The sequence below is a fragment of the Echeneis naucrates genome, chromosome 24 (genome assembly GCF_900963305.1).
Source record: "Echeneis naucrates chromosome 24, fEcheNa1.1, whole genome shotgun sequence".
Taxonomy (NCBI): domain Eukaryota; kingdom Metazoa; phylum Chordata; class Actinopteri; order Carangiformes; family Echeneidae; genus Echeneis; species Echeneis naucrates.
The window spans coordinates 8,046,426-8,057,665 of NC_042534.1; the positions used below are offsets into that span (position 1 = coordinate 8,046,426).

Here is an 11,240-nt window from a genome sequence, read left to right on the forward strand (position 1 = left end):
CCTATTTCACAGCAGATATTTTGACCTGACATTGAAGGAAAAACAAAGTGTAATTAATAATATTAGACTATATGAAATTTGATGGATGATCTGGGCTTTCTGATGATTAAATTGAACAGAGCCATCATTGCACATTGTCTCTGTGCCAGTTCTATTGAGTCACAATGTCTATTGCAAAAAAAAGCTGTGTGGAAGGGAAAAAAAAAAAAAAAAAATCACATTTACTGTGGCAATGCACGCGACAGCATGAAATGGTGGAAAAAAGTGTCCCATTGAATTAAAGCGCAAGTTCCTCCCTCCTCCGACCACTCACCCACACTTATGCATACTCAAGGAAGAGGCAGGTCAAATTAACCCCCCGTGATCACCCTGAGTCATCTCAATCATCCAAGAGGCTCTAAGTCTGCCTCTTCCATCTATTCTTCCCTGTTGCCTCAGCAACTGCTGTACCTCACAGTTGGCTCCTCTTTTGAGAAAGCGGGTCCCGGCAAATTTGCTGGATCTCCTGGCAATGAGAGTGATGTAAACCGGTCGGCCGTAGATGAGAAGCTCTTTAGTTAGTGGGTAAAGGAGAAAGAATAACCGTCATGCTTTGTCCTGTCAGGTGACCTTGAGAAGCTTGAAAGGTGCCTATACACAGTACCAGTCAAATCAAATCATCATCATTACAATAATCTCACGATGATAGCATGTTATTACCCTATTACCCTACCAACACGTTTGTATTGCATCTTAAATCAGTGAAAACTTTCAACTACCACAGGAGCTCTGACACTATACACTAAAAGTTTGTTGGGCCTACTGTAAAGCATCTCTTGTGTACAGTATACCTATTTACTTAAAAGTAATAAAAGTAAAAAAAGGTCTGAATTTATAAAATTAATAAGCCAAACATATAATTCAACCTCAAAACAGTTTTTTATGTTATGCCATGACCTGCAAATTTTGGACCAAACACGAGAAGAATTTGTGACAAAAACATGTTCAAATCACAGTTTTCATTTAGTTTTTTCACAGTATAAACACGCTCATGCCTAGGAATGCCTAGGAATGTTTTAATAAGGTCAAATGTTCCCCTTTTTCCACACACACTGTGTATTGGAAACTTTCCTAAAAAGTTATTTTCCACCACCAATGCCTCTTTATCACCTTCAGATTGCTGGATTTTCTTTTACCCACACTCTCCTACTATTGCACCCAATAGCCCTGTTAAACGCGCATAAAAACAGCACTGAACGCCAGTTTCCAGGAACTGCCTGACATCAAAACACCCATGCAGTGTCTCTATAACAGCACGCTCACGCTATCCAATAGGAAACTGAAAAGAGATGCCAGTTCTGATTGCACTGTAGCAGCTCTACTTGCTCAGTGTTAATGTACAGCAAACAGGTAGGAAAAAAAAAACAAAACACAAAATATGACATTGAAATGACTTGGTTAGAAAATAATAACTGATGAAATATACACTTTTCTGACTGGCTTGCAAAAGGGCAACACGTATACCCAGCTTTGTATGATTTATATAAAGAGGAATTAATGGAAAATTATTGAAATCTTAAGCATAAATCCTAAGGCAGACTTTGACCATAATAAATCAAACTGTCAGCTAAAGTCTAGCCTAAAGCCACTCTGCAGCAGTAAACCACGCATCAATACTACAAAAGCTTCTGAAAAAATACAGAGAATCATTAGCATAAAGCCAAATACAAATCCCCAGTACATAGACAAACTATTGTAGCAATGAAGTGCAAGAAAATGCAAAATATATAAATGAAAGCAAACAATCACAAAATTAGTGTTTGCATGTACAGAATAAAAGTCATGTATCACATCTGATTAAATTTGCAGAATCCTTCTGCTGTCTCCCTGCAGATAACAGATGGAGAGATTATGTAAGTGTCAGTGTTACTTGATAAGCATTGCTTGATTCCCTACATACTTGTTTTGCTAAAGGCCTAAAAAAAAAAAAAAAAAAAAAAAAAACAACACAAATTTATTCTGCAGTTCTTTGCTGAATCACACACTCTCACTCACAGTAAAATCCACATGGTCTGATGGAAGCCAAGCACAGTTCAACAAGTGGTCGAGTAAGATGAGGGGGAGTACTGACTAAGGATGACATTGAAAGAGATACAGTTGTGTCTTTCACTGATCTATGAACTGTGATTTTGACTGATGTTGTCTGTGCATGTGTTATAGTGCTAAATTCTACTGGAAAGCACTTTACAGGTTGTATGGTAGCTTTACTTAAAATAATAATAAATAAAAAATCCAAAACTGAAAATAAACAACTCTGTAATGCACAACCAAAATTACTTGACAGTCATCAAAGGATACTGGACTGGCCACAAAAGCCATGGATTATATACATGAGCCAGTCATGATGCACTATGTCCTTGACGCGTTCCAGCAGCTTCCCATTCCACACGTACTTGTAGTACGGCTCATTTTGGAGGCCATAAACAACTGTGGTGGAAGAGAAGGGACACACAAAACCCCTAGATTATTTTATTCACCAAGGATCAGAGCAAATTATCAGTCAGAAAGCAGCAAACAGAAAACAGAGTTGAGATGACATAAGCCTTGGAACGAGACCATATTTAGACTTAAACGCAAGTCAGTTGCTGAAAGTTGATTAACGCTTATATTATCGTTTTACAGTCCACATCATAAATGACAGAAGGTAACATTAATGACTTCAGTGATAACACTGGTAAAAGGATACAGCACATTCACTCTGTTTACAATACACTAATTTCTCTCGCTCTCACAGTCACATTCCTCATCTTATCCATCCAATCACAAGTACATACTAATTTGAGTACAACGCTCAAGTCTTCTCTTGCAAATAAATGTCAGCAAAGGAATATAGGGGCGATTGAAAAAGTCCTGCTTACCTTGTGTAGGCAAACCTTCATCCTCAAAGATGTCAAAGCTGTCCTGCTTGCTCTGTGTGTGTACCTCTTCTTCAGCAGAGGAAGCCGCTGATGACCATAGTTCATAAGGCCTCTGCAGCAAAGTCAGGTTGTACTGCAAGGAGTGGCTCAGGTCATAGCTATAGCTACAAAGTACATCACAAATATCATTTCAAACAAGTACAACCTGCGCAGTCCCATAGTAAATCAAAGATTTGGCCAAAGAACAGAAATAAAGTTAGCATTTTAAATGCCTAATTTGTTTTAGTTTTACCAATCAAGCAGCTGTTTACTGGCCACTGCAACAAACATGGGCCAACAACAACACGCTCTTCAGGCTGTGTGAACATTTGTTGTGGCAAACAAGGGCGCATTATTTTAAAGATAGAGAATCAAGGTTAAATAAACTAAAGCCATTTTTTTGGTCTCTCTGCAGTCTTGTGTGAACTAAATGACATCTTTAGAAAAAAATAAATAATTTTCTTCTACCTAGATACCACTAAGTCTTTAAGATATTAAAATCATAAGTACAATTAAACATAGCAGCAGCAGAGAAAAGTAAAGGAGAGGAAAAAGAAAATTTGTCCCATTTCATATTTAGAAATATCTCAGGTTTTGTGGAACATCTCCTTTTCTCCATAAATATGTCTGCCACCTTCCAGATAAAAAAGGCTAAAAGATTACCATCTTGAAACTGGACAAGCACCTTAAAGCAGAATGTGCTGAAAGCGTATAAAAAAGAAAGAAAAAGAAACTGAGTCTGAATTAGTTTTACCTGAAATAGAAGTTACTGGAGAGGTCCACGTTCTGAAAGATACGAACATATCTACGAAGGGAAATTATGAAAGTTATGATGACAGTATGTGTTACACTGTTAGAGAATGGCATAAGTGAGTACTGGCCCCAGCTGCATTTTGATCTTTTTTTATTCACCTTCTTTAAGCTTTGTTCTTTGAATTTTGTGGACTTTTTATGACTGTTAAATCCTACTACATCAGTAAAAACACATTAACTTCACACGTGTCTGAGAAAGGAAAACATGTAAACAGAAATTGACAGTACCTTGCTTCATCAGGGTGTGTGATCCTAACTGAGTCATTGGGAATGTAGATCATGCTGGTGTCTTCAATTTTGTAAATGGAGTGACCACCAATGTCAGCCATTTTTCTGCGCTTGGTGATTAACACAATGTAGTACCCTTCCAGGAAACGAACAAACCCTGTTATGAGGGGAAAAAAAAAGAAGAATAAACTAACTTTCTTTAAAGGGTCACTATTTTCACCTTATGAAAAAAACTCAGTAAGCTGATATGTGGGTCAATTGTTGAACTAGATTTTTTGTGAGAATGGGTCATGAGTATCATATTAACTAAACTTCAACTCATTCAGTCTCACAAATTTGACCCAGAAAATATCACGCAATATTCACAATGTTTTGTTTTCAACTATTGATGAGCTCTTTTATGATCTGTGAGACTCAATAAACAAGAGATGAATGGGTTCTACTTTTTAATAGTCCGAATATTATTAGTAATATTTTCCTCACCAAAGGCAGTAGTTTATGTAACTGTGCCTGCTAGATGCACCTTCATTATAGTGCAACTGAATGTAATCTTTGAAGGGCTCAATAGTGTGTCACAGATACAGTTTTGAAACTAAATGACAAGTCCTTGTACATCTCGACTATGTACAACAGAAGCTCTTGCCTTGCCCTTATGTAAGATGGTGAGTGAAGATGATGAGGTTCCCTTTGTGATTCCACAAAAATACTAAGTATCTAATGACTGAATACAAAGGCAGCGAGACATAGCACAATTTAAAAAATAAAAATACAATAATATATATAATATGTTATCTGTGCTGCGTTTATTCTAAAATTGGAGAAAATAAAGTCAAGACACAGAGGGCAGAGGGCAAATATCCAAGAGAAGACCCTCATTGCAAAATGGGGTCATGTAGTTTCTTCAGGTAAAGGATGCTTATCAGGCAGGAAGGGTCTAACCAAACTTTTCATATGAGGAAAAATTCTTGGGAGCATTCATATCATCAAACAGTGGGGAGTTAGAAAAGCATGGATTGGCAATTCACAACCTCTTCTTTTCAGATCTGCTTTACCTTTTAATTTAGTAGTTCTCAAGGGCTGCAAGCTGTGACGTACAGCGAACCTCAAGCAATAAAAATTTATTGCAAGTGACTGTATTTACAACGCTGCATCAGTCATTTAATAAACGTCACAATACTAATGCATTTCTGATTATTTATTATGTAAAGAACTAATTCTGTTAGTCCATCCCTTCATCAAAAAAATGAAAAAAAAAAGAAAGAAAGAAAAAGAACTATAATTGCAATACCACTTAGTTGCGACTATGGGGTATTCATCTGCAGAATTTACATTAGTGAGTGAGTGGATGAGTGAGTGAGTTGTTATGTCCAAACTTTCAAATAAGAGATACTTTATTCCTATATCATGACGATCAACTAAATGTGTAAATCATAGTTGTTAGTTGTAATATCCTTCTGTAGTCAACTAATTATTCTCTCAGTTGAGATTTTGCTGCCTTACATTGTGTCAGTTCATTGCGTTCCCTCTTGCTAGAAATGGGTCAGACTGACAAAACAGGCAGATAAAAGTGAATAAAAATATACTTACAATAATGATATTCATTACATACTGTATTAAGAAATGTGCCAGGAAAAGGGGCTCTCAGGATGCACTGTACCCAACATGGCTGCCTCGCTCTTTTATTCCATATGAGACAGTGATTTTGACAAAAAGCAGTTTGTGAGTGAAAATGGCATTGGGGCACAGTGGGAAAAAAAGCTCCCATTTATTTACACAGTTGCTAAAGTCAGAATCTGTCTGTGTCAGTGTGACCAACCCGTTGACAGCGTCAATGATGGTGCTGAATTTAATCTCAAAATTATACTATTACAGCACTTATTTCAACAGGAGCAGGGCAGAGTTTTACCGTTGTATTGGTCTTTTGACCTGAAGGAGCTTTGACAGCATTAGTCAACAATAGGTGGTGTCTTTCTCAGCCAGAAATGGATATGTATACATTAACAAAGAGGAACAGGATGAACTGGAAAGTAGAATATAAGATTCTCCCAAGTGGGACCTATTTTTAGCAGCATGGCACAGTGGATGGTAAAACTGGTTGCTTGGTCGGTCGTTCAGTAGGTCAATCAGTCACTACTTTAATTCAGATTAAACAAATTTCACAACTAAGAGATAGATTGTATAGAAATGTTATTGAAATTTTGTACGGATGGTCATGGTCACATGAGAACAAGTAGGAGTGATTTCAATGAGAACCTAATTTTCCTGCAGCACTATCTAGCAATATAGAAATGTATTGTGCTGAATTGTAATTTGGGCCACAACGTAATATTCAAAGCATAGAGAAGAGATCAGTGTTTGTACCTCCGAGATGAATCAGGAATGATGTGTTACACTGTAATTCAGTTGTTCACCATTTCACAGATAGAAAAAATATTATATATTTTTATTCTATCAATTCATATCTATATAATTACAGATGTATATATTATAATTCCATTTATTAGTGTGCTCTTCAAATTCAATACACATGCAAAATAAAAGAAAAGATAAGCAGTAAGGCTAACAGATTAAATGAATTTAATACAGGAAGTAAAACCAAACAGTGTTGTTACAGTTGAGTTTACCTGAAGTTGAAAGCAAATGCATTACAAAAGGTGGCAAGCTTCTTGGTGCTTCTGAACAGACCACTGATGGTCATAATTTGAAATGTCAAGATTGACTATCACAAGCATTATAACAGTTGTAGTCATGTTAGCAGGGTTATATTATTTTGAATGCTTTTTTTGCTGTCAGGTGTGCCTTTTATTTTATGTTTTACATCTCCTGCACTTAATATTAAAATCCAGGTCAATACCTGTCACTGTCAAAGTAATGTTTTGTGGAAGAATTACACATTGCCATCAGTGTGTCACACAAAAGCATCTACCTATATCAACGAAAAAAGGAATAAAAGCATTACACTCACCCACAATTCCAAAGGCTGATACAGCCCTAGACAGACCAGAAGAACCCTTCTGGCCAATTTTGGTGCGGTTGCCCAGGTCCAAGCGGCTCAGCAATTCTCGAACCTCTTGATGGTTGTACACGTGCTACAGAGAAATACATGCAGATATATAGTATGCATATGCATATAGCATTTCTTTATTTGTCTTTACAGTTTCTGTATTATTTTACCTTGTGATGGTTTCTTTTTTTTTTTTTTTTAAAGAAAATCTGCTGCTTCCTAAAAACTATCTACTCATATTTACTTCAGTACCAGTGAAACTTAGAGAGTATAACTCATTTCTGTGCAATAATAAGCAAATGACTAATTGGCCTTGTTTAATCAATGGCTCCAAAAACTGAATCAAAGGGTTTAGACTGATCCTCAGTGAGGCGATTAAGCTAGAAATAGATTAGTTGCTCTCCAAATTCGTTTGGCAACTGAACTGTAACCATCCTTTTTTCCCCCTCTAACAACAAATGTTGACTGTGACTCTTCATTAAGTTTATAAATACATACACTAGTAACTTAAGGTAATTGGAATTGCCCCTACTTTTATGAGCAAATATTGTATTTGTCTTGTCCAATACATAATTTGAACATTACTAGTGTAGGGGCAGAGCGTGGGAATTAGGAGTTATCAAACCAGAAGTGTATTAAATCAACTTGGATTAAAGGTGTGTTACACCAAAGTTGATTAATAAATAAATAATTAAATGCTTTAGACATCTGGGTTTGCTTTTTCCTGTTTAGTGTGTGCCAGGTCTTGCTGATTTGCAGAACGGTATAGAGCTTACAAAATCTCAAGGTGTTTTTTATTCATTAGTCCACAGTTGAACAAGCTGTCTAGGAATGGAGGCAATTCGACTCTGTGGCTTCTCTGTGGAGAAGCAGGCACCCAGATAACTCCAAAAACAAAACAGAGCACATCATGGTGCACCGCGTAAGAATAAATGTTTTGTCCACTGATGAAACCAAACTTAATGAACAGCACTATGTATGATGGGAAGTTGCACCCATACCATTGTGAAAACATCATCCCAAAGGTCAGGTAGGGTGGGGAAAGCACCTTGAGTTGGGGCTATGTTGTCTCTGATCCTGGGCATCTTGCCAGCACCATTGGCAAGACAAATTCCCAAGTTACTTACTGTAGGTATCTTACAGGATAATGCTAGCATGCCTGGGGCTCAGCAGAAGAGCGGAGATGCTGCAGCATAATGGCGAAAGAAGAATGAAATACCCCTTTTTCTGTGGTGCAGTCAACCACAGACATTAATCCATGAGAAATGTTGTGGCTTGACCTGAAGTGAATCGGTCACACCAGACATTACTACTACATGAAATCAAACAGTTCTATTAAGAAGAATGGCCAAAGATTCCTCCTTCACATTGTTTACATCTGATCAGCAGCTAATGGGAATGCTTGTTCGAAGGGATTGCTGCCAGTTAGTAAATCCAAGAGTTCACATACTGTTGTCACCTGCACTGCGAATGATAATGGAAGCTTTCAGTTTATACACACACAAAGGATTTTAATGAGTTTGCGTGATCCTCATTAGGGGAAACCATCTTGGCCTACATTTGTGACTGGTAAATTCTTTAAACATTTTTTCTTTACATACAGTATGAACCGGGGGAAAGTGAAATATCAGCTCCATTACATTATCACTTTCTCAAGCATCCACACTCCTCATTAAATACTACACTGTGCCAATCAAATCAACATGGTGTCTCAGGGTTAGTACAACATTTGCGGGAAAGAGAGCGTGGGGTAATGATATTTAGTTATGGATGTTTCATAACAACAAACCCATCATCATCATAATCATCCGCAACATGAACAAACAAATCAACTCCCAGCTCATACATCTTGGTAATGAGCAATGGAGAAGAAAAGGGGGCACACTCAGCACTCATCAGCTAAGCTGTCATCCACAAAACACTTGGGACATGCTGAGTGATTGTACAATTTCCCCCCAGGCGTACTGTACTGTATTACATAAGCATATACATTTGCACTGTACCAAGTCTGGTGGAAATGCAGCATTTACCTTGTCATCAATTATGACCAGGTCCTTGGGTTCTGTGCGGTCAATCTTCAGGACTCTGTGTTTGGTCTGTGCCTGATTGCTCCCAACCAAAAAATATCTCTAAACAGAAAAAAAAAATTATAATTAATGCACTGAAGGCTAATACGTATTTAATGCAGATTAACACCAATGCTTTTGAAATGAATCCTGCATAGTTGCTTTAGGTAAAATGAGGCAATTAAATCATAATTGTATATATTTTGTGCATACAGGTTTTTCAACACATGAATGATATTCTGTTAATTTGCATGCAAGTTTTTAGTGGGGTGCCATTGTTACATTGTATTATTGTTTTAGTCCTTCTTACTGCATTTTTGCTCTGCTATAAGATTCTCAAGAAGAAATAATGAATCAGGAATGCTGTAACGATACATGGAACTCTAGCCATATGTGTATCAAATAAACTCAAACTTATTTTAGTTAGCTGCAGTCCACAGTACTGTGGCCACATCATTTATTTGATCAAAAGGCAACATTGTAACATGTTCTCTGTAAGAAAAGTGTTGGCCTTATATTTCTCTTCCTTTCAAGTCATTATTTCTTTCATACTGGGTGGCAAGATGGCAAAAGAACGTTAAATTGGAACAGCATGTATCAGTACAGTTCAGAACCATTAAAGCCATTTTGTCCTGTTCTACACTTCAAAGTATCCTATGGAGCTCTCTGTATCCCCAATAGTTTGACAGACTCTTCAGTGAAAGTGAAATGGCAGAGGTTCAGAAAGAAATTGTGACTCAATTCAACTGTGACAAATGTTTTCCTGCCTCATTTTCTAAATGTTTGTAACTAGTATTAACAGACATGAATCACTCATTCATTTCAACATTGGTGTAGTGATTGAAATTTTCTTAAAATACATTGGGTAAACAAAACAACACACAATCCTTAAAGTAAGAAACAAGAACACAATTTGCTCCACAATTTTCTGCACAATAAATGTGCAGAAAATTAATCAGCGTCATCTCAAGAAAAAATACATGATTTTATTTTCTAAACTTTCACTCAAATGTCTGTAACTGACTTTCAGGTGATGTAAAAATGAAAGACACTGAGTTATACTTTGACCAGCAAAACATTGAATTAATTTGCTGCCACCTAGTGTTTTCTGGGAATTATGTGAACTCCAACTTGATTCTGCAATACTGTTCCAGGCTCATGTTTCCTTCTGAATGTTCAAAAAGCTCAAGATACGATTTCTATCAGTTTGTAGACCCAAAATGCTTGGGAAATTTTGTCATGCACGCTGTCCCTCCTGATCAAAGAGTTCATAGCATCCTGAGTAAAAACTCTTGAAGAAACCAGTGAAAAATAAATGCCAGTAAGTTCTCAAGCTCAGTACATTTCTCTATTTACTGATATTCACTAATAAGCATATGTTGTCCAGAATATGTATTAAATGAGCTGTACTGTAATTCATTTGCTTCTTGCACCCCAGCCAGTACTGCTATTGGAAACAATATGAGAAAATATGACAATAATCACAAAAATATGTCAAACGTACAGCTCTGGTTTCATAGAGCACCATCCTCTGGATCCCACTTATGATAGCTGCAGACTGAGGCATCTTTACTCCTGTTTTCTTCAGACACACTGCAGCAGAGACAGCAACAACACCCGCAGACTGAAAAACAGTATGTTCATCAATTACAACACAACTAAATACGAAGCACCAAGCACACATGTTGCACGTAGCATATTCAACCCTGACACTTAGAGCTACTTTGTGTTCCTCTTTTAATCTTTGGCCCTGAGCACTTCTTAGCTAACGTTACTCACCAATATTTTAGCTAGCTTGCTGCGTTAGTCACAAGTCTCCTCCACTGATGGTACATTGCATCTTCTCAGGGTGTCAAAATACTCACTTAGCTCGTTTTAAATGTCTAAAAACTGCCAAAATGTTGCCAGCTAGCATTCAGAAGCATGCAACATGAATTTGTTTTAGTCAGGTGACTGTCACGAATGACTTCATCGAGCTCACGACGTCAGCTGATACGGTGCCTCACAGAGCCAAAAAGCTCGAAGCGACAAAAATGCGATTAGACCACAAATATAAATATAAATACATAAATATATTTGTGTCTTCTCATACGAAGATATCATACAACTACACGCGTTTTGCGGTGTATAATACAGCAGTTAACAATTAATAAATAATTAACCCCCCCCCCCACACACACACACACACACACA

General features: G+C 37.1%; 1 protein-coding gene across 1 annotated transcript in view; it reads right to left on the minus strand.

Moving 5' to 3' along the window:
- fig4a (FIG4 phosphoinositide 5-phosphatase a) overlaps positions 1-10,984 on the minus strand; it is a 36,762-nt gene extending 25,778 nt beyond the window's left edge. The window contains exons 1-9 of the mRNA XM_029496980.1: positions 10,827-10,984; positions 10,552-10,671; positions 9,012-9,110; positions 6,943-7,066; positions 3,978-4,134; positions 3,691-3,741; positions 2,898-3,061; positions 2,338-2,466; positions 451-551 (exon numbers count right to left, since the gene is read on the minus strand). Coding sequence (XP_029352840.1) covers positions 451-551; positions 2,338-2,466; positions 2,898-3,061; positions 3,691-3,741; positions 3,978-4,134; positions 6,943-7,066; positions 9,012-9,110; positions 10,552-10,614 — 888 coding nt within the window. The 5' untranslated portion in view covers positions 10,615-10,671; positions 10,827-10,984. The remainder of the gene's footprint in view (positions 1-450; positions 552-2,337; positions 2,467-2,897; positions 3,062-3,690; positions 3,742-3,977; positions 4,135-6,942; positions 7,067-9,011; positions 9,111-10,551; positions 10,672-10,826) is intronic.
- Between the last annotated feature and the right edge of the window lie 256 nt (positions 10,985-11,240).